At 38.0% G+C, this 24,572-nt stretch overlaps 1 protein-coding gene across 1 annotated transcript in view; it reads left to right on the top strand.

Moving 5' to 3' along the window:
* Positions 1 to 24,572, top strand: part of LOC107549904 (E3 ubiquitin-protein ligase MYCBP2-like) — a 142,071-nt gene that overhangs the window by 34,618 nt on the left and 82,881 nt on the right. Inside the window, exons 3-15 of the mRNA XM_016231090.1 lie at positions 2,341 to 2,494; positions 2,566 to 2,762; positions 5,046 to 5,288; positions 5,706 to 5,777; positions 5,989 to 6,085; positions 6,400 to 6,473; positions 12,134 to 12,272; positions 12,376 to 12,452; positions 17,636 to 17,816; positions 18,086 to 18,290; positions 20,407 to 20,552; positions 21,157 to 21,243; positions 22,671 to 22,775. Of these exons, the coding sequence (XP_016086576.1) occupies positions 2,341 to 2,494; positions 2,566 to 2,762; positions 5,046 to 5,288; positions 5,706 to 5,777; positions 5,989 to 6,085; positions 6,400 to 6,473; positions 12,134 to 12,272; positions 12,376 to 12,452; positions 17,636 to 17,816; positions 18,086 to 18,290; positions 20,407 to 20,552; positions 21,157 to 21,243; positions 22,671 to 22,775 (1,777 nt within the window). The remainder of the gene's footprint in view (positions 1 to 2,340; positions 2,495 to 2,565; positions 2,763 to 5,045; positions 5,289 to 5,705; positions 5,778 to 5,988; positions 6,086 to 6,399; positions 6,474 to 12,133; positions 12,273 to 12,375; positions 12,453 to 17,635; positions 17,817 to 18,085; positions 18,291 to 20,406; positions 20,553 to 21,156; positions 21,244 to 22,670; positions 22,776 to 24,572) is intronic.

Below are 24,572 nucleotides of genomic sequence, written 5' to 3'. Positions count from 1 at the left end.
ATTTTAAGTATTTGGGATTTTAAGAGCAAGTGGAAAATGTGCTGAATGTTTAATTTCGTCCAAATGAAATTAGCAAGCAGTTAGACTGAATTTACATTAGTTTTAAACGCGGAGCCAGGCGCGACACAGGTTTCGCGTGTGCGTCAATCCATACTGCCAGATGCGCTTGTGAAGACTTGCGGAGCCGGGTGCGAGTATAAACGAGCATTACAAGACCGGCTGCGTGAGTGCGGCAAGCGTGAACGGCTCGTCCGTGACGCGGGATTCGCGCCGCATGGGGCAGAGAGGAGCGAGTGAGCATGTGAAGCATTCACAGACACAGGCTGTGTGTGCGCTCTTCTGAATTGGGAATAGCGAACATGCATCATAAATTTATTTCAAATGAATCTGTTGGGGAGATCAAATGTGACGCGGGATTCGCGCCGCGTGGGGCAGAGAGGAGCGAGTATGAGAAGCATTCACAGACACAGGCTGTGTGTGCGCTCTTCTGAATTGGGAATAGCCAACATGCATTATAAACTTACTTCAAATTAATCTGTTGGGGAGATAAAATGTGTAAGATAACGTTCACGTACTAACAAAAACATCTAAGAATGTGTCTTTTATTCTACAGTACTGAAAACAGAACCGATAAGGGAGCTTTTGATACGCAGCTCTTGCAAATTACCTTTTTTGTTCGTTGTCTGTCATTTCGAAGCTTAAGTTGCATATGGTTTTCTTTAGTTTTAATTAGCCTAACTATCGATCTGACCCAGTAGACACCATAATCCCACTCTGTCTCTCTCCCGTCCCGCTTTTTTTTTATTTATTTTTTTTATTTTTTTTAATGGTGGGTGTTTACGCAGTTGGCTAGAGCAGTGCTGATTGGGGAGAACGGAGGTGCGCTCACTCTTGCTCAGGGCAAGTAAGCCTGCAACTCAAGGCTGGCAGTCATGCATATGCTCTGGAACAGAGTAATATTGTGTCCACGTCGCAGGCTTTGCGATTAGGAAATCGCAACGTCTCAAATCGCGATTTCGATTCGATTTCGATTAATCGCACAGCCCTAGTATTGAATCATTGTTTTCAAATGTTTCAAATGTCAAAGAAAATGCTTTAAAGGCAAAAATTGAAATTGTACATCAACTTCGTGCTGTGGATCGGCGGATCGGCTTTCACCGTGGACGAAGCCCAGGGTCGTCACATGTGGTTGCCGCAAGCCCGCCGGCCACTCCTTCGTCGAATCCGCCAGCCTTTCCTCACTCAAGCCCGCCCGCTGTGTGACGCTGTGTGTTTTGTTGTGAAAGCGAAACTACTTTGTTTGGTCTTCCAAAAGAGGACACGACTAGAAATCAGTGGTTAAGTTGTATTTAAAACACTGTTCCAGAACAGTTCAACCCAAATATTCAGATGTGTGCAGCACATTTTTTGGAGGACTGTTTCCTGATCCTGGTAGAGTAGACTACAATGCCGGCTGTTCTGACTCACAGACCGCAAGTTTGTTTTTATATTAAAGAATTTGCCACTGACGATTCAAACGCGAGTTTTGAGCAGTGTAGAGTAGCGCTGGTTGTTTGTCATTTCTCTGATCACAAATGCAGATAAGGTTTTATGTTTACGTGGTGCGATGCAACGTGTAAAAAGACAGTATATGTCATTATAATACATAATTATGTCCCCACTGGATGCAACAAATGCCTCGTCAGGGTATATACAGGAATCATGGAGTTAAATTTAATACCTTTTAAGACCTTTTTTAAGACTCTTTCCATACATTTTAAGACCTCATCACCACTCCAAGTTTTAACCGGTTACACCTGCGACACTTTAACTTACATTTACTCGTCGCTCCGGCCGGGACACGGCATCAACAGTATGTGAGGGGCGTAACATTTCCGTCACACGCTTGAGGTATTCGGCCAATCACAACGCACTGGATAGCTGGCCAATCAGAGCACACTTCGCTTTTCAGACCGATGAGCTTTGTAAAAATCGACGCGTTTCAGAAAGGCGGGGCATAGAGGAGAAACAATAATGTACAGTATGTGGAAAATAATGTGTTTTTTGAACCTTAAACTGCATAAACACATTTCAATACACCAAATACACAAAATAATGTTCTTTTTAGCAACATCGTATGACCCCTTTAAGAATCAATTCAGTCAATCCAGTGTCTGCTATTTGTTGTTCGTTTTTGGAAAGACATGTTTGAGTAAATATTGAAAATTATTGTTGTTTTTGCGTCATCGTACTTGCGTCATCGTACTGTCTAGATATTGGCATTGGCCATTAAAATGTAATTTTGTTGGATCTCTATTGTGGATTAATGTTACTTCACAGCTATGTTCCTCTGCTCCTCAGATCATTGGTATTGGGCTGTGTGGAGTGTTTGAGCTCATCAAAGAGACTCGTTTCTCACACCCGTCACTGTGCTTACGGAGCCTTCAGGCCCTTTTAGATATGCTCCAGGGACAACAGCCGGAGAGCTTTCAGACTGAACCTCCAGATGTGCTGGGTGAGATACCTTCTCCTGTTCAAATAAAGTGTCTGTGTAGTTTAATCATGACACCACTGTTGGCCCTGCAGAGTCTCTCTTTCATCTTCTGCTGGAGACCACCGTGCGGAGCACAGGGATGAACGACCCCACTGGTCAGACCCTCACAGCGTTGTCCTGTGCCTGCCTCTTCAGCCTGGTGGTGGCCTGGGGAGACACTGGCAAAATCCTCCAGGCTGTGTCTGCCATCCTCACCAACAATGGCAGTCATGCATGCCAGACCATCCAGGTGAGTCAGTGTTTTGAGATTCCACTGATGCCACTGAACAGTTTCTAGATAGAAGTTATTAAATAGATATTATTCCTAAACAATAGAAGATCTAACAATAAAAGTAAAATGTGGTAAAGTCTGTCTTGTGCTGTTTTTGACTGTGTGTAGCACCTACAGCTCTGCATCTCCTTCTAAAGAATCCAAACTTTAGAAAAGAGTACCTGAAGTGTATTTTTAACAAAAGAACTGATTATTTTAGTCTGATTTTTAACAGTTTAGTTTTTGCTTGGAGAGTGAGGTTGAGGTTTTAGAGTGCATAAAAAGCTACATTACCGCTCATCTCTCAACTGCATGAGGAGGTCAACTATTGAATTGCCTGAAAATGTGAAGTCCCTCAGCCAATTATTCCTCAGTCTTCTACCATCTGCATGATATTGGTCTGTAATTTTTTTGCTTATTTAAATGTTTTAATGCTCTCTCACACACTGATTTAGACATCAGAGAAGCACAGAGTTCATTTGTTGTTACCAAGGTAACTACAACCTAATTGGAGCATGAGTTACTTGCATATCTTGTGTAAAGTGTGATATCGGAGCCGTCACTCACTGTCAGTTTACAGTGCACACGTCCAACTTGAAGTGGTTCAGAATGAAACTGAAAAACAGGCAAATGTTGACATGTATATCCAGATCAAGTGCTTTGCAGAGCTGGACAATGTTTTTCAGCTTTTTTATGATATAATAGATTTCTCTATATATATGTATTTGATTTTTAAATGGCATAAATGGTATATATGGTATAAATATATTAATTTTTTTGTGTATTGTTTTTGGTTTGGACACTGGCAAAATCCTCCAGGCTGTGTCTGCCATCCTCACCAACAATGGCAGTCATGCATGCCAGACCATCCAGGTGAGTCAGTGTTTTGAGATTCCACTGATGCCACTGAACAGTTTCTAGATAGAAGTTATTAAATAGATATTATTCCTAAACAATAGAAGATCTAACAATAAAAGTAAAATGTGGTAAAGTCTGTCTTGTGCTGTTTTTGACTGTGTGTAGCACCTACAGCTCTGCATCTCCTTCTAAAGAATCCAAACTTTAGAAAAGAGTACCTGAAGTGTATTTTTAACAAAATAACTGATTATTTTAGTCTGATTTTTAACAGTTTAGTTTTTGCTTGGTGAGTGAGGTTGAGGTTTTAGAGTGCATAAAAAGCTACATTTGAATGCTCTCTCACACACTGATTTAGACATCAGAGACGCACAGAGTTCATTTGTTGTTACCAAGGTAACTACAACCTAATTGGAGCATGAGTTACTTGAATATCTTGTGTAAAGTGTGATATCGGAGCCGTCACTCACTGTCAGTTTACAGTGCACACGTCCAACTTGAAGTGGTTCAGAATGAAACTGAAAAACAGGCAAAAGACATGCCAGTGTTATTCAGCCACGGAGTGAGTCATTAGACTGATTCAAACCAATGAGAAACCAGCCAAGTCATTTTGATCAACGCCAGTTTTTGGCCTGCTGAAATTTTCACTGGCCTCACCATAGAAAAGTTTTTGTTCTCGTCTTTTTGACCCATGTTGCATTGTATTTTAACAAATAAGGTTGTTACGACACCAACATTTTAGAAAATAATTAAAAATGTCCCAATTCTTGATTCCAGTTTCAATGCCACAGCAAAAACTACAAGCCAACTAATATGTGCAAACATTATTAAAGACGGGTAAACTGAAAACATTTTAACAGTAGCATTCAGGTACAGTATGAAATGCAACAGAAATTGAATAAAGTTATCAAATGCTATATTAGGCTGCTGTCAGTTTAAGACCTACACTGAAAAAAAAAAAATTGGTGCTGGATTTACTTTGCAACAGTTTTACTCAGAAATTGCTAGGAAATGGTACAAATAGACTAAAGAAGTGTACTCCAATAATCGTTATTTACAACTACAAAAACGCTTTTTATTTTATTTTAATTTTTTTACACAGTGTATTGCACGGATCTAATATACGGTCAAAAATCAGATTTTTTTATTTTTTCCCGATTTTCACTTAAGACATAACTGATAGGTTTACAAGGATACTCAACAAGACGGGCATTTTGCCATTTTTGTGAATTTGTCCGTTTAAGTGCAAGAAGACATGAAAAAGAACTCCGTATTTGTGTGCTTTCTCAAGGTGAAGAATGCTCAAGAGCTGTTTAAGGCTATATTTTTAAGATCATCTTAAAAATATGCAGACTATATCTTCTTCTTTTTTTTTTATCTGACCCGACTATATTTGTGTAACAAAAGGTTCCAACAATCCTGAACGCCCTTCAGAGGAGTGTGCAGGCAGTGCTGGTGGGAAAGATCCAGATCCAGGACTGGTTTGGGAACGGCATCAAGAGAGCCGCACTGATGAACAAATGGGTTTTGAAGGAGGTGAGCGTCGATGAAGATGAACGCTGTCTTCTTCAAACTGATGGTTCCTTCCTGTACCTGCTCTGTAAAGATGGCCTCTACAAAGTGGGCTCAGGGTACAGTGGCACCGTGCGGGTAAGGACATCCTTTATTTACCTGATTGCACAATTAAAATTTTAGAAGTTAATTTTAAGCATTTTTTTTGGACTAAATAAGTAGTTCAGCAATTATTTGTAATGAATTAGTAATTACTAGTTGATATGCACCAGCGTTTCAGAAATATTACGAAGATAGTCATATAAATAATATTGAAAATATTTTTATTACAGCCATTGTTTTAATGTTTCTATTTCAACAATGAATATGGAGTAGAAACATAATTATGGTGATATAAAACTTCCTTATGTGCAATTTGAATGTTTATATACAACTCCAGTTTTTATTTGACAATTTTGAGATTTGTGAAGTCGTGGATGTGGTTTGCAGTGCTGATGCAGCAGGTTGTATATCCTTGTGTTTGTGTGGGTGCTAATAAGAGGCTATCGATTGCAGGGCCATGTGTACAACTCCACATCACGTATCAGGAACCGTAAGGAGAAGAGGTCATGGCTGGGATTCGCCCAGGTATTGACCTATTGAGTTTTATGAGCTTCTCTTGATTGTCTGTCTGCTTATATAACGTCAATGTACTCCATGTATAGTACTTAATATGGGTTTGATCTATTGATCTTATCTCATAAATAAAGCAATAGGTGCTTATGATGTTTTCGACCAAAAATGTAATTCATTGAACAGCCTTACAAAAGAAATTTTCCTGTGGCGATTTGCTTTACAGGGTTGTTTGCTGTATCAAGACATGAACAGTCACAACATGGAGGCCATTAAGATCAACCCAGAGACTCTGGAGCAGGAGGGCACCATCACAATGCCGGGTACAAACACCCCTCTTATGTGCTATTGATCGCTTGGAGCAGGGCAAATAAATGGCTTGACCAGCACACTTTTCTTCCCTGTGTTGGCATGTTTCCTATTTAAACAGGATGTATTGAGGAGCTTGTCCCTTATTTAGCTGAATTGTCAGTGGCCTTTAGTTTGCCATCTACATAGCAATAAATATATTATGTAGTGATATAAAATAATACGTCTTGTATTGATTATGACAAGCCTTTCTTCAGTGTAATTTGGACTGTAGTCTGGAACTGTAAAAAGTGTCTATTACAAATTAAAATGTCTCTCTCTTTCTCAGGTCTACAAGCAGATGGTCAGAACATCATATTCACTGATGGAGAATATATCAACCAGATTGCAGCCTGCAAAGATGTAAGTGGTTTTATTCTTTGGCAATGTCGCTCTTTTCCAAAACCTAGTGAGCTGTCTTTGGATGCATCATAGTCACAAAGGCTTTTTCAAAATGTGGGCTGCATAATTATACCAAATGAAAAGGCAACTATGTATGAATTCTTCAGGGTGAAGGCAATCCCACAATGCATTGTGCCAAGTGGAAAAAATCAATCTAAGATGGCAAACAAAGCGAGAGTTATTTATTGAATATAAATATATTTGTATGGATCAGGCTTTCTTTGGTAATAATTATACTGATCTGTAAAAGGTACTGACCAAAAGAATTGTTCAGAATAATGTAATATAGTGTAATGCACTAAAATTCAAAATGTTTTGGGTCCGTAAGATTTGTTTTTGAGTAATAAATACTTTTATCCAGCAAGGATGACATTTTAGTAAAGACATTTTCTACTTCAAATAAATGCGGTTCATTCAAACTTTCTATTCATTGAAGATTCTTTACTTTTTTTTTTACAATAATATACTTGTTACCAAATGAAAAGGCAACTATGTATGAATTCTTCAGGGTGAAGGCAATCCCACAATGCATTGTGCCAAGTGGAAAAAATCAATCTAAGATGGCAAACAAAGCGAGAGTTATTTATTGAATATAAATATATTTGTATGGATCAGGCTTTCTTTGGTAATAATTATACTGATCTGTAAAAGGTACTGACCAAAAGAATTGTTCAGAATAATGTAATATAGTGTAATGCACTAAAATTCAAAATGTTTTGGGTCCGTAAGATTTGTTTTTGAGTAATAAATACTTTTATCCAGCAAGGATGACATTTTAGTAAAGACATTTTCTAATGTTACAAAATATTCCTACTTCAAATAAATGCGGTTCATTCAAACTTTCTATTCATTGAAGATTCTTTACTTTTTTTTTACAATAATATACTTGTTACTGTTTTCAATAATAATGCATTTTTCTTGAGCATCAGCATATTAGAATGATTTCTGAAGGATCATGTGACACTGAAGACTGGAGTAATGATGCTGAAAATTCAGCTTTGCATCATAGGAATAAATTACATCAAAAAAAATATTAAAATAGAAAACGGTTATTTTAAATTGTAATAATATTTTACCGTATTTTTAATCAAATAAATGTAGCCATTGTGAGTATAAGAGACGACTTTCAAAAGCATTTAAAAATCTTACCGACTCCAAACTTTTGAACAGTATTGTGTATATAAAATATTTGCATGTGCTTTATTTTTTTCCTGCTGTTTAAAGTTTCTTGCCATTAACTTAGAAACATGCACATGTTGAACTTTGGAGTCAGTCATATTTACTAGAAAGCTGTCATTTAACAGTTAATTCTTCAATGATTTGCGACCAGCTGATGTTGCCAACCAAGACAAGTGTTCAAATGGTTCTCTTAGACTGCAATGCGAGTGGAATAGATGGATAATAGTGCAAGAACCCCAAGAAATGTTTAATTAGTTTAATCCAAAATGAACAGCCTGTTTTCTCCATGCTGCGGTCTTCTTCAGACGACAACAGATTCCCCTGTTCCTCCCCCTGCACATCATACAAACACGATCAGTGCCTTTTTCTCAAATGGTGTGATTGTGGCTGTCAGCAGCACCTGATCTCTTTTGTTTCAGCCCATTTCAGCCATGCTGTGTGTGTGTGTGTCTTTAGACGAGTGTGTGCATAATAGCCATGTAGGCAGGGGAGGGGCTGCAGCAGTGGACGTGGGCATTTCTCTTAGGATTGAACCCACTGGCTGATCATGAGTGTGCAGCAGTGCGGGGAGGGGACGTGATAATTCATATCTGCCTTTGGTGATCTCTTTATGCATACATGAATGAGAGATGATAAGTGAGGGAGTGCTGGGGTTATGGGGGGAAGTTGTAAGGGTTAATGCTATGAACTGTTATGCCACATATCTTGGAGGAAGGACGAAGGGCATGTGTATTTGTTAGCAGAGTGATTTTGCCTGGAGCAAACTTACTCGTTAGCAGCAGCAAATCAAAGACTCCAGTGTGTTGTCTTCAGTTTTTTTTATCACATGCTCACTTATGCAAACTCACAGACTGCAAACCCTAGTCTCACCCATGTTGTACACACCCTGAACTTAAGTGTGTGTGCTTCTGGATGAAGCTGGATCATTATGTGTGAGGCTGCTGCTAGTGAGGGTGCGTTTTCACTTTGCATCTCCCATGTGCAATGCTAACACAGTTAAATTCTCCCTTTGACCCTCATATGCTCACTGTGCTTCTTCAGATATTAATGGTGTCAAAGCCTCTGAGATTATGACTATTCTGGTGAGCTTTGAAACAAGCCCTGTCAGCAGAAGAAAGATTAACACGCGGTCACACTGGACTTTAAGTATGCAGAATTATCATAGTAAAAAAACAGGATATGATGTCTCTAGTAGTGCTGTGTTCAATGCATCGATACTACGATGTATCGTCACAGAGCTCTGACAATACAAGTATCGATACAGCTGGCCCTGTATCGATATTGTGGCACATGTGCAGCAGTGGACCGCGCTTAATTTGAATACAAGAACACCGATTAAAATGGAGTAGAAAAATGCGAGGTTTCTAAAAAATAATGAATAGAACATAATATATAGGCTATAACAAGGTTTAATCTAGCCGTAGAGGAACACAACGGGGTTGCCTGAAATAAAGAGACGTAATCCCCGAAACAGAGCTTCCCACTTGTGCAATACGGAAATATCTGCTAAGTATGCTGCTTATCTTTGTCAGCCTGGCAACCGTGTGCACACGCGCTCTCTCTCCACTGTGGATAAACGCGCTTGCTTTCTGAAAACACTGGTTAGCTTGCAGTTTAGCTATCTCCACTTCTATATTCTATTCTCAAAAAAGTGTCATTCATCGAGTGTTCATTTATGAGAGAGAGAGAGAGGGGCTGTGTATGTATGAATTACCACCGTTTTGCCGCGTTTCTCTATTAATAATGAAGCTGTGGCTTTAATTCCTGTAGAAACAATGATGTTACCAGCTCCTTGTTGAGAAAGATAATGTAGCTCATGAGCGTTTAAGCTATTTTATTGATACAATTGCGGGGCAGCGCTAAAAAGTTTGTGTTGCTGACCCTTTTCACAAGACTGTGATGATGCGTTTAACGGTCATCAGCATCGTAAATCCGCGAAAGTTTTTCATATTTGTATTAAAAAAAAAAGTATGTACATTTATAACACTATTCTTTGTATTATATCACCTTTGCATCAAATTACAAAAAACAGTTAACGCTAATGCGAGGGTGTTTCTAATGCAGCGTCTATGGGAGGGACGGGAAATTTGACATCGTTCTCTCTTCTGACAGCCGTTATCAGTCTCTCTCAATTTTTTTACTTTTATTGAAAGTCATGAAAACACTATCGTGGAGTTTTTCTTTTGCTATTTGAGCAAAGGGGAATGCAAAAAATATATTTGTTGTACTCTCCCATTCACTGCTATTCAAGTTAACCCAACTATGACGACTTCCGCTGCTGAGAAACCCGGAAATGTGAAAAAGGTTCATGTCTGTGCACGCGCAACATGATCTGTGTTAGTGACTAAACGTTTAAATGTAGAAAGTGTGTTAATTTGTGCAATGATAACCTACCAGCAATGTAAAGATGATTTTTAAAATATATTAGTATGAGTACATTACAATATAAATTTATTAGAACGAGTACATTATTTATGGGCTTAAAAACAAGATGCAAACAATCAGAATATTGTACCTGCTGGGGAGTGCACAATGTAAACATGAAACATATGCCATTGCCTATATTGTACTGTGGTACAGTTCTGGAGGTCCTTCATAATGCAGAGGTCAACTGCCTGCTCTGCCAATAGTTAGAAGTGGCACTATAGTATGCCGTGTTTAATAAACAGCTGTTTTTCTAAATTCTGCTGAGGTGAAATTCAGTGCAGTCCTGTTTCGTGATACGTATCGTATCGTGGCCTCTGTATCGTGATACGTATCGTATCGTGACTTTGCTGGTGATACACAGCCCTAGCCTCTTGGCTCCTGTTTGTAATAAAAATGAACAAAAAGCATTAGGAAATTCAAAATGTGAAAATATGCAGTCCACTCCACATTACTGCAACACTGCAAACCAGCAACTTTAAAGGTGTAGTTCAAAAAATTGTCAACAATTACTCACCCTTATGTCGTTCCAAACCCACAAGACTTTCATTTCTCTCTGAAACACAAATGAAGATATTTTAAATGAAAGAGATACGTCTCTTTATTGAAAGTCCATTATACCAAAATTGAATGAATTTGAGTTTTCTTGTTTAATTCACATGAATTTTCTGAAGAGACATGATTTCTTAATATGATGAACAGATTTAATTTGGCTTTTATTCCTTTATGAATATTGACCAAGCTAATCAAATATGGTCAATGGAATGCGTGAGAACAGACTTCGATAAAATTGCTTGTTGAATATTGATTGTTTTACAGTGTCTGTCAATTTTGAAGCTTTTTGGTTTCATTGGAGGGTATTAACATTTTTACATTTGAATCATTATATTATCACCAGACTGGTTTGAAGAATGTCCAAAACAGCCATGTCCATGGACTGATTCACACATAGAAATTTGGGTTAAGGTACGGTCACATTTACTATTGTTCGGACAATTTTTGCGGGCAAAATCCAGTAATTTCAGTGGGAATCCGTGCAATCAGTAATTTCATGCGAGAGCGAATGACCCCATTTATATTTTGCAACAGGTTCAAGTTGATCAACGCAACGATTAGAAAGCTGCTTGGTTTGAAAGTGATTTCTGTGTGAAATGTCCATATGTCGCTACACTATTTACAATGGACCTTTTTTTGCCCATGAAATTTCACTAAAATGTCACTGTTATGACTGTGTATGTGCAAATCAGTCACAGACAGTGAATAAAGCTCACTAACTAGCAGAAAGATGTATTCAAAGAAGTATTCAAAGGCTGCAGTTGACTTGAGCAACTATGTGGCGGCATGGCAAAAGTATTCGCCACTGAAGACTGCCTGGGGAAAAAAACAAACAAATAAAAACACTGGACTGGCCGGTTTGGGTTGGCGACTTATCAAGACAGAAGGAATGTAACAGAATTGCTGCAACGGATAGTCCCGCCTCAAACTCACGCCATTGGTTGCTTTTTCAAGACAAGATCACTATGTCAAACTACATGGGATGCTCAAACAAACAGAACAATGTGTTGAAAACATCGGTAGCACTTTATTTTACAGTCCCGTTCCTATGTACTTATTATAGCAATTACAATAAATGTGTAATAACTAGGTACTAATCCTGAACCTACCCCTAAACCTAATTTAACCCATGTAGTTACCGTATACTACCAGTACTTTCCTGGGTAAATACACTGTAAAATAAAGAGTAATCAAAACATCTCTTTAGCGGAATCAACCTACAAACGCTTGCTTTTAGCTGAATTTGCATATTTAACTGGGATAAGAAGTGTTTTTCGCATTGAAAAGATACCTCACATCACCCTCCTAAAGAACCTCCTATTGCAGCTCAGCTTAAAGGTTTAATAACCATATAATTGTGCTTAAATGCTTCCACTGGCTACCAAACATTGACTTTCCATTGACAAGCAGATGTCGTTTTAATGAAGATTAATGTTTTTGTGTGTATGTTTTGGTTTATTTAGGATGGCTTTGTGGTGCGGATCTACGCCACCAGCTCAGACCCAGCCCTACAGCAGGAACTGCAGCTCAAACTGGCCAGGAAGTGTCTTCATGCCTGTGGCATCTCCCTCTTTGACCTGGAGAAAGACCTTCATATCATCAGTGAGAGTGGCGCTTTAGTGCACACACGTCTATGCATGCACATCAGTGTTGAAATGAACTAACTTGGTGTTGTCTCTTTTGCGGCGTGTGTTTATGTCCTCAGGCACAGGGTTTGATGAGGAAGCAGCCCTGATTGGCGCTGGCAGAGAGTTTGCTTTGATGAAAACGGCATCTGGGAAGGTAGACATACCTCTCTATATTCCTCAGTGTCTCTGCGTTAGTATTTAACTGCATCTGAAATACATGTTGAGCTTTTCATGTGGTGGTGAAAGTGCTACTAGTATTGTTTACATGAACGCTAAATAAAGTGATCGGGTTGATATGCGCGTTTATATGTCACAAGCTCATGCGCACGCTGCATGAATATACAGAGTTTCCCGCTGTTGTCGCATACTGTTTTAAAAAGCACACTTGATATTTATCTACTTCGGGTCCTAATTAGGCAATGACCAGCTCATGAACTGTTGTGCAGTCCTGCTTACTTTATAAAGCAGTAAAAGTGCCCCTTCCCACACCCAAAACCAGTCGTCTGTTGATGATAGTCTTAAACAAGGACTGGTGGGACCGCACACATGCTTAATTAACTGGAAATAATTTGATTATTCTACCCTTCCAGTTGAGCGCCGAGGCTCTTTGACACTCTGTGAGGCTGGAGCATTTGAGAGGCCAAAGTGAGCACAGCTTGTGTGTATTTACACTTGATCCTAATGCAGTACAAATACAGGGTAGTGGCCAGGATCCAAAACTGACACACAATGAGCATTAATGCAAGTACAAATTGGCTTTGGCAAGTACATGAAACAGTTTAGCCATCTGGCAACTAACTTGATTAGGAATTGAAAAAAAAAAGGGCTTTGTTAAATAATATCGGTTAATAATTTATGGCTGGGTTATTATCTCAGTTGACCTGCCATTGCCAGGTGTGGCAAAAAGTTAAATATGGACGCTGGGTGTGTCTCATTGATGTCTAGCGATGGAGTGTGTTTTAGGGAGGTGCGGTGTGTGTGTGTGCGTGCCTGGCCTCATGAGATATGAGAGCCGCTGTAGGTTTATCATTCTGTAAGACTAAACTCACTCTTTACCTTATCTGGAGATTATCCAGTCCAGTGAGCGTGGCAGTAAAAACAGACCTGGATGAGTCGTGACTGGGCAACTTTCCTAATAAACGCCATGGGCTGCAATGCATTAATGCAAGTACAAATTGGCTTTGGCAAGTACATGAAACAGTTTAGCCATCTGGCAACTAACTTGATTAGGAATTGAAAAAAAAGGGCTTTGTTAAATAATATCGGTTAATAATTTATGGCTGGGTTATTATCTCAGTTGACCTGCCATTGCCAGGTGTGGCAAAAAGTTAAATATGGACGCTGGGTGTGTCTCATTGATGTCTAGCGATGGAGTGTGTTTTAGGGAGGTGCGGTGTGTGTGTGTGCGTGCCTGGCCTCATGAGATATGAGAGCTGCTGTAGGTTTATCATTCTGTAAGACTAAACTCACTCTTTACCTTATCTGGAGATTATCCAGTCCAGTGAGCGTGGCAGTAAAAACAGGCCTGGATGAGTCGTGACTGGGCAACTTTCCTAATAAACGCCATGGGCTGCAATAAAAGAAGGTCATGTAGTTTTTCGCACACGTACATTAATGGGCTGCAGAAATACTGACGTGAGTTTTCTGTCATCATTGATTGTAGTTATTGTGTTTACCATTCCAGAAGTGGAGTATTAGCTTCCCACATGACACATTTTTGTTTTTAAATACTGTAACATTATACTTCATTAATGACCTCTAAGTTTACAGAGCGCTTTACTAAAATGAGTTTTAAATAGTCAGTAATATCATTATATGTGTGTGTTTCTGTGTTATTGTAGTGACTAAACCTGAAACGAAACCATAAAGCAACCATTTTCATTACTTGAAATAAACAAGTAAAATATAAAAAGATACTTAATTTCAGCAAGTTGCCAAGGCAACATTTCTTATTTTAATTGTTTAACTTGATGTACTAAAATAAAACAAAAATGAATGAAAACTGACACATATAAAAGAAACAAAAACAAGTAACAAGGACAAAAACACACAACAAAAGAACTGAAAATAAATGAAAAACCAAAAGTATATAATTCAAAACTGGTTCATAATATTAATAAAAAACTATGTGTGTGTCAGTTTTGATATATATATATATATATATATATATATATATATATATATATATATATATATATATATACACACACACACACACACATTATATACCTGAGTGCCTTAATTAGTGTCCGTGTGACGGTTCTTGCATGTCATTTTAGCGGTTCATTTCTTTTATCTAACGGAGTTATTTGTTGAGGCCATTGTGCACAGACTTAATAACACACAAGGGAGATGTAAACATGATTGTCTTCGCCAGACCAGTATATGGCGCTGTAATTCTGCCACAGAGATGCACTAAAAATGGAGAAGACTTGGACTATGTGCATAAACCTTGCGCGCGGTATACAAACAAACATGGAACAAAATATTTATTAATCTGTGTTAATGTTAGTCAATAAAAAGACAATCGTTCAGTGTTTGGTCATGTTGTTGTTGCTGTTACGTGACGTAGCGGTGTCTGACTAGGGACGAGACGTGGGCTAATGACATCGTCGTTTCACTAAATATATGGATTCGCTGTCCACACGAAAACGCAAGGGTGGCATTTTCAGATTTATCCACTCTGGGACCTGGTTTCAAAAAGTAGCGGTTTCACGCTCCAAAAGACACCGGACCCATCTGGACGAAACACCAATCCGATACGAAATTTTTGCGTATACAGCTAAACGCGTCTCCGTGTGGACGGGGCCTTAGAGAGCCCATAAAATCAGTTTTATTTTTTCCAGATTCCATTGTTATAGTGATTAAATTGAAGAGCAGGCAAAAGCACGCACATCAATCTCAACTGGGTGCTCGACTAAGAAACAAATAGAAGATTTTTTGATGTAAAGTCGGCAACACCAAATTTACAAAAGTATCAAAATATTAATTTTTTTTAAAAACTGTCGCGTAGCATATGTGACGTTTCCAGCACGCAGGCTCTTCATCAGACAAATGAACAACACTGATATCCCAACGCAAGGGTGGCGTTTTCAGATTTATCCACTCTGGGACCTGGTTTCAAAAAGTAGCGGTTTCACGCTCCCAAAGACACCGGACCCATCTGGACGAAACACCAATCCGATACAAAATTTTTGCGTATACAGCTAAACGCGTCTCCGTGTGGACGGGACCTTAGAGAGCCCATAAAATCAGTTTTATTTTTTCCAGATTCCATTGTTAAAGTGATTAAATTGAAGAGCAGGCAAAAGCACGCACATCAATCTCAACTGGGTGCTCGACTAAGAAACAAATAGAAGATTTTTTGATGTAAAGTCGGCAACACCAAATTTACAAAAGTATCAAAATATTAATTTTTTTTAAAAACTGTCGCGTAGCATATGTGACGTTTCCAGCACGCAGGCTCTTCATCAGACAAATGAACAACACTGATATCCCAATCTTTATAGGCCTTCCTCCGGGTGATCAAAGGTCACATGACCGTACCATATTATCATGATCATAATAATACCAAAACAATAACATATCAACCAAGGAGAAAAACACAGAAACAAAAATAAAAAAATCTAATAAATCAAAAACATATAAAGCTATGCAAAATACACAAATATAATTATCAATATATTGTTAATAACATTAATTGATGCCTGCCTAGGTACATAAATACAAATTAATAACCACCAAGCGTTTATTATATGTAAATAGATATCTTGTGTTTAAAGAAATGGACGAATATCAAAGTCTTCATTTTGAGGAAATTGGGATATCAGTGTTGTTCATTTGTCTGATGAAGAGCCTGCGTGCTCGAAACGTCACATATGCTATGCGACAATTAAAAAAAAAATAATATTGATACTTTTGGAGTTTTGGTGTTGCCGACTTTATATCAAAAAATCTTCTATAGTGATTAAATTAAAATTGTAATTTAAAAAAGCTTAGTAACTGAAATCATGAAACTTACATACAATTTAACATCAATACATGTTTAAGCCTTATGAAATCAGTTGTATTTTTACCCAAATTAGGGGTGGGCGATATGGCAAAAATATCATATCACGATTAATTTGTATTTTTTTTAATCACGATTTTATTGTTGGTTTTACTATTTTGCAAGTTGTCTCAGCCAAACTAATTTCCTGTTATAATTTACTAATTTCCCTATCCCTTTAATGATAGTTGGCAGCATTTAGTTCTGTCCCTTTAAGAGCTGCACGCATCTAATATACAGGCACGCATCCGTTTTTCTCTCAACTGTTTTTCATTTTAGACATAAGCAACTTAGTCTATATGTAAACCTTGTGTGTTTTGATTATAACTTAGTCCAGTTATAATTAAGACGCTGTTGATAGGCTTTTTAGTGCTCGCGCTTCGAGTGTAGCTACGTGCTGAAAGAATGATCCATGGTCAAAAATCTTGATATCGCTCACCCCTATCCCAATTTCTTTTTATTTTTCCAAATTTCATGTTTTCAGTTTAAATTTTTCTGAATTCCATTTTAATGGTTTAATTAAATGTTACTACTCATAAAGCGTGTTTAATAAACTGATTTTTTAAAACCTTACCTATTTAATAATTTATTGCAATTTTTACAATTATAGAGCCCTATGAATTGTTTATCTTTTCAGAAATTGTTGTCAGTTATAATTGTTTTCTGGAATTATGATTTAATACAAATTTATTATCAAAAACAGTGTTAATCAAATGAAGGCATAAACCAATAACAGTTTAATTAAGCTTTTAAAATGAAATCAAATGAAAATGTAAAATTTCCTTGAATTTTTTGACACAAAGTGCTGCACAACAGAGGATACTGTTAAAATTAAAACATGCAAGAAAAATGTGATATTTCTTAAAGGGGTCATATGATGCGATTTCAATTTTTCCTTTCTCTTTGGAGTGTTACAAGCTCTTGGTGCATAAAGAAGATTTAAATTACATTTTTATGACTAGATTCCATGTTTCTGTCAGAGTTTTCAAATCATTTAGCAGCAAGTATTTGTATTAACAGACACACAATGTACTGATAAATTTGCCTACTATCTGATTGTACAGAATTTTAATCAGTTTGATTTCATGTATACAACATTGGCACATTTGAAAATTTACTTTGCACTTAATCGTTCTGAAAAAAAATAAGCTGTGATTGGTGATTACTCCAAAATGAAATATCATCAGGCCATTTTATTCACTAACTCTGTTTGAAATGTAAGTAACTTTTCTCTTGCAGCTGCTTTCTTTTAAACTATTATGGGAGAATTATTGTAATGATTAATTTGTTTCCCTCCTCTCATCATCACAGGTCAGGTGTCAGATCTGAAGGGACACTTTGTAACTCAGGTAGCCATGGGGAAAGCTCACACCTGTGTCCTGACCAAGAGCGGAGAGGTGTGGACATTTGGAGTGAACAACAAGGGCCAGTGTGGTCGAGACACTGGAACCATGAGCCAGGCAGGGAAGGGTGAGGACTTTACACGCTTTTCACACTAAACATGACAATTATACATTAGAAAAAGCCCTGAATATTCCTGACCATCTTCAGAAAATGACAACAAAGAGTGTGATAGTTTGGTCATTTTTGCTGATCTTATGTGGTGCTTCTTTCACAAAACTATAAAAGGGAAAAGGTTATTATTACAGTTGTTTCTTACATGCTATGATCATTCACAGGCTGTCTGTTCAGCGGCGTTTGAAAGGGTGTTTGTGATATTTTGTGTTTTCTTGCCATAGCGTTTGGAGTGGAGAACATGGCTACCGCAATGGACGAGGACTTGGAGGACGAGCTGGATGAGAAGGAGGAGAAATCTATGATGTGTCAGCCAGGCATGCACAAGTGGAAGCTGGACCAGTGTATGGTGTGCACCGTGTGTGGAGACTGCACCGGGTACGGAGCCAGCTGTGTGAGCAGCGGCCGACCAGACAGAGTGCCAGGAGGGTGAGAGAAACCAAACAACACACTAACAGAGTGATGATTACATACAGCACCAGACATGTTTACACAGATCACGATTATCCAGCTATTGACAGTATTCAGAATAAGAAATTGACATGAAAACTGTTTTGTTTTTTTTGGCCCACATAAAGTAATGTAATGTGGTTCAAGTGAGAACAAGTAAAAAGAACTGAACTCTTGCTCTTGAAAAGACATTAGCTCATTATTTTAAGAAATAGTTTACCAAAAAATTAAAATTCTCACCCTCAGGCCATCTGAGATGTAGAAGAGTTTGTTTATTAATCTGAACAGATTTGGAGAAATGTATCAGTTATCACCATTGCAACTGTAGTGAATGGGTGCCGTCAGAATGAGAGTCCAAACAGCTGATAAAAACATCACAATCGTCCACATGATTCCAGTCCATCAATTAATATCTTGTGAAGTGAAAAGCTGCATGTTTGTAAGAAACAAATTCATTTTTTTTAAAACTTCAAACCATTGCTTTCTCCAGTGAAAAGGTTGTCTTGTCTGTATCAGGAGAGAAATATGCACAGATCAAGCACTGTTTACAAGCAAACACAGTTCTTAAAGGGGTCATATGATGCGATTTCAAGTTTTCCTTTCTCTTTGAAGTATTACAAGCTGATTGTGCATAGATAAGATCCCTGAAGTCGCAAAGACTAAAGTCTCAAAACCAAAGAGATATTCTTTATAAAAGTTAAAACTCTGCCACGCCCCCCTAAAACGGCTCGTTCTAACACGCCCCCACATATCTACCTCACTATGTGGAAATATTTGCATAATGCCGCTTTGCTATGACAATCTGGCGCTTCTGAATCAGCTACTGTTTTGTTATTAGTTTAAGTATTTGCTATGGACTGTTCAAATGCGGAGTTTTGCGCATCGTGTGTATGTGAGAGAGAGAGAGCGAGACACATCACAGTGGAGTCAGCTGTCTTAACCGTGGCTTGTGTACTGCAAACACATACCAGCTTCATCACTGTGTCTGTCACGAGACTCTGTTCCCCTTTTGGGCTTTGTTTTTACATTTATTTTGAAAGATGAAGCTCGCGATTATGGTAAGGGGCGTTACATTTCCGACGAGTGCTTGCGGTGTTCGGCCAATCACAGTGCACTGGGTCAGCTGGCCAATCAGAGCAGACTGCGCTTGTCGGAAGGAGGGACTTTGTAGAAAACTAAGCGTTTGAGAGAGGCGGGGCATAGAGGACCTAGAATAATGTACAGTATTTGAAAAATAATGTGTTTTTTTAACATTAAAGCATGTCAACATATTCTGTTACACCAAATACACACAATAATGATCTTTAAAAAAGCATCATATGACCCCTTTAGCAAATAGGTCTGTTAGTTTGTTAGTTTTAAAGTGAGATGGCAACAGGTGATGGTCTTTTTTTACTGGAGAAGTTTTATTATGGGATATGGACTGATGTTCTCTCCAGAAGCGACCGTTTAAAGTTAAAACATCCTAATGATGGGTTTATTACAAACGTGCAGCTTTTCACTTCACAAGGTATTAATTGATGGACTGGAGTGGTGTGGATTATCGTGATGCTTTAATCAGCTGTTTGGAGTCTCATTCTGACGGCACCCATTCACTGCAGAGCATCCACTGGTGAGCAAGTGATCTAAATCAATTCTTACTATTCCTTTAAACCAGGGGTGCCCAAACTCGGTCCTGGAGGGCCGGTGTCCTGTAGAGTTTAGCTTCAACTTGCCTCAACACACATGCCTTCAAGTTTCTAGTATGCCTAGTAAGAGCTTGATTAGCTGGTTCAGGTGTGTTTGATTGGGGTTGGAGCTAAACTCTTCAGGACACCGGCCCTCCAGGACCCGAGTTTGGGCACCCCTGCTTTAAACCCTTAGACGACATGCTTAGACATGCTTCTTATTTAGACTGAGCGGAGGCTGATTTGTCAAAAAACTAATCTTAAAAAGTAGAAAAACACTGAAAAATGTACTTCAGTGCTGTGATGGGAGTAGTAGTAATTTGTTTCTTTCTACTTTTGAAATGTATTATTCTATATATCAAGTCACTGCTGCAGGTCGTTGCATCAATGCTAGTCCTTATCCATTTATTTGTGTCTGTCCTCTGCAGGATTTGTGGCTGTGGCTCTGGTGAGTCGGGCTGTTCGTCATGTGGCTGCTGTAAAGCCTGTGCCAGAGAGCTGGATGGTCAGGAGGCCAGACAGAGAGGAATCTTTGATGCTGTGAAGGAAATGATACCGCTGGACCTGCTGTTAGGTACTGAGGTGTCATCCAGTCACGTTCAGTACAGTTTCATATCCATCAAATCACATCCCTTTCCTGTCTGCAGGCGTCATCCTGTCATATGTTCAACCATACTGTCTTCATGCATGAAATATTCAGCTTAGGAAGGGGCGGAATGAAAATTCAACAATTACACTTTGAACAAATAAATTTTTTTAAATATAATACAGTAACCATGAGTAAAAAATAAAAATTTGATAATAATAATAATAAATGTATTTTATTTGTTTGTCAAGATGAAAGAGGCAAATAAAAGAAAAGAAAAAAATCAGTTTTACATATTGGCTGTTAAACACTTGTTAAAAATAAAAAATTATTCAATCTCTAATTTGTACAGTTATACTGCCCAGTCCTAATGCAGATCAGTGTGGTCTCTGTATATTTGCCTAGTGAATCAGCACTGTGTTTGTGTGTGTGTTTTGTTGGGATCATCTCTCTGCTCTTGTCTCTCACTATCTTGCATTGCGTCTCATGCTCATCATTCACCTGCCTGTGTTGTTTCTCATTTGTCTCCTCCGTTGGCCCCGCCTGTGCTGGACCTCTGTTATTTTAGCTGTGCCTGTCCCTCCTCCCCCAGGCGTCAATATAGAGGAGCACACCCAGATTCGACAGGAGGAGAAGAGACAGCGCATCAACCGCCGGCACCGGCTGGAAGAGGGCCGAGGTATGACGTCTACATGACCAGACCCCACAATAAACCCAGACACTCCACACGTGTGATGCACAAACATGCTACTGCATTATGATGCAGTTTTTTTTAATCTTCATAGTATTTTACTATGTAAAGCCAGAGCTGGGTGATATGTCAAAGTTTATTTTTGCAACTGATATACACTACTGTTTAAAAGGATGGGGTCAATATTTGAAAGAATTATTGTGTATTGATATATTGAATATATTATGCTCACTGAACCTTCCTTTGATGCAAAGCTGAATTTTCAGCAGTCATTACTCCAGTCTTCAGTGTCACATGATCCTTCAGAAATCATTCTAATATGCTGATGCTCAAGAAACATTTCTTATTATTATCAATGTTGAAAACCGTTGCACTGCTTAATATTTTTGTGGAAACCCCATCATACATTTTTTTCAGGATTCTTTATTGAATAAAACAATATTTATTTCATATAATTTTTTTTTTTTTTTGTAACATTATAAATGTCTTTACTGCCATTTTGGATAAATTAAAAGCATTATTACTTACTAAAAGTATCAGTTTCTTTAAAATAAAATTCTTACTGGCATCAAACCTTTAAATGGTAGTATAAAATCATGCAAGATCATGAATATTGAACTTCAGTAGCAAAAAAGGCTTTGGAGTTTTCGCAAATTAGGTTCAACAGTCTGTTTCAATAAACTGGTTGAAATTGAATTTGAAAATTTAAAATTCAACTATTTATTTGCATCAAGTGTAAATGGAATTCATCATCTGATATTTTTCATGTATTACAAGTCTTGAAGTAAAAATATATAGATAAGTAAATATTGCTAGTTTATACTATATATTGGTCTCGCTGATGTTCGTGTGTCTTGCTTATTTTAATCATATTTTTTTAAACTGTATTTTAGTATTTCACAGTTTACTACTTGCCAACAATAGCTATTTTGTTAAAAATATTGGTTAAAAATCTCCTTCTATTTTATTTGTTTATTTATATTTAAGATTTTAGGTATATCACCCAGCTCTAATATTCTAAAAAAAAAATTAACGACAATTTTTTTTTGCACCATAATATGACACGAGAATTTGGTAGACAGCCCACTGCATATATTGTTTCCCCCCCCAGAAACATCTAATCATAATCCATTCTCCTCGATTATGAGCACATCATACATTTTCCATCAAATTTTCCTCTGGGTTCAAAGATGGAGTATTATTACCTACTCGATAATACTCCAAAGCGGCCTGATCATCCAAACTTTCAGCGTTACCTTCTACTTGTGCTTGTTTCCTCTGGGAGTGGGTCGCTTGTGGATGTTCCCTTCTCGCTTGTGTTCTCATTATATACCATGTGTTATATACCATGTTTTATTTTCCATTTGTGAGATGCTTTGCCCCATGCATGTGAAAGTTTCTCTTTCCCCTCATAGGCCCCCTTGTTTTTCCTGGTCCCCTTTTAATGAACCAGCGTGAGCAGGTGCTAGCCAGACTAAGACCCCTTCAGGCCTTTAAGCTAATGCGGGAGAGACTCAAAGGTACTGCGGTCTTCACTACAGACTCCACCTTGAGCCCCATAATGCCCCTCTCTCTCCCTTCCTTCAACAAACTCTACTCTGCTGCCTCTTCCAGCTTTCTCTGGACACAGTAGCGTCTCTCTCTATCTGCATCTCTTCCTCTGTCTCTCTGGTGAAAGAAAAAAAACCTCTACCTCTATTCTCTTTTAACATAATAGTCAATTGGCCATATGTTGTATGTTGTGCTCAGTGTGTTTGTTAAATAGTTAGACCCTGCTGCCAGGTGGAAAATATCACTATTAAACCAACACGACTCTTCTTTCTGAACTGTAGCAGGACTAGGGAATTGTCATGCCGCGTTAATTGCAAAAAAATAATAATAGTGGCCAAATGTGATGTCTTTGCTTAAAATAGCAAATTGCATCTCAGTCTGACTTTTAAGTTATCATTTTGATTCAAGATTAGCTTTTCACAATGGCTTAAAATAAATCCTGGTGCATGGCCAATATAAATAGAACATTATGCCTTGTAGTTATTTTAAGAAACATCGAAATAATAGCCATGCTGAATCTCCATCTGAATGTGTCTTAATATTTGGGCTACCACCTACCACGTTGTAGTGTGAACCTGTGACCGGTACTGGATTATTAACCGTATTATGTTATTATTTGTAGAATTAACATGATATTAATATAATTTTTTTTTAAATATTATGATTCTTGTCAATACTGGTATATTGTGACACCCCTAGTTCATAGTGATCACAACTACCAAACTCCAAAAATGACAAAAAAAAGACTTCTATTTTCCATCTTCTCCCATTATAGCTATTGAATATCATAATCAATTTAGTAAAAAAAAAAACAATGTGACCTGCAAGAAGTTTCGCATTTAAACTTGAACGCAAATAAAAAAAAGATTTCAGCGATTAATTAACAACAATTATTATTAGCTGTCACTCAATATTAGTGAATAATAAATGATTAACCACTAAAATGACAACATATAGGTTTTGGAATGACATAAAAACAGAAATTCCATATTTGGGAATTTCTATTCCTATACTCTTCCTTTCTACTACTAAGCATTATGTTAAAGGGTTAGTTCACCCAAAAATGAAAATTAGCCCACAAATTACTCACCCTCAAGTCATCCTAGGTGTATATGACTTTCTTCTTTCAGACGAATCCAGTCGGAGTTATATTAAAAATAGTCTTTGATCCTTCAAGCTGTTTCATAGCACTCAGCGGGTGTTGCATGCATCAGTTTAAAAGAAGTTAAATAAAAAGCGCCCATCCATAAAGAAATGTCTCACACGGCTCCGGGGGGTGAACAAAGGCCTCCTGTAGCGAATCGATGCGTTTTTGTAAGAAAAATATCCATATTCAAAACGTAATAATCACTTTAATGTAGCTTGCGCCAGCAGTTGTACACGGAAGCAGTTCTGGGCGGATGACGTATGAGGTCAGTGCTGCGTATGCGCCGGTGAGTCTCGTGAAAACTAACGTTTGTTAACAGGACCAAAGGAAGTTTCATTACTTTAGCAAAGGAAAACCAGTCTCCTCTTGGCTTATATTGAAATCCGCCGACATTCTTCTGTAGAAATCCTTGTTTTGTACTTCTAATTCTTGACCGTTGTTTTGTTTTGATCTCTCCCCTGCGCTTCCGTGTACGTCACTTCTGAGCGGCACATGCTCAAATCCGACCTCCATATGTCATCCACCCGGAACTGCTTCCCTTTACAACAGTGAGTGCAAGCTACATTAAAGTGATTATTACGTTTTGAATATGGATATTTTTCTTACAAAAACGCATCGA

The sequence above is a fragment of the Sinocyclocheilus grahami genome, unplaced genomic scaffold, assembly GCF_001515645.1.
Source record: "Sinocyclocheilus grahami isolate Dianchi unplaced genomic scaffold, SAMN03320097.WGS_v1.1 scaffold383.1, whole genome shotgun sequence".
NCBI classification, from domain to species: Eukaryota; Metazoa; Chordata; class Actinopteri; order Cypriniformes; family Cyprinidae; genus Sinocyclocheilus; species Sinocyclocheilus grahami.
This window is presented reverse-complemented; position numbering and strand designations above follow the sequence as displayed.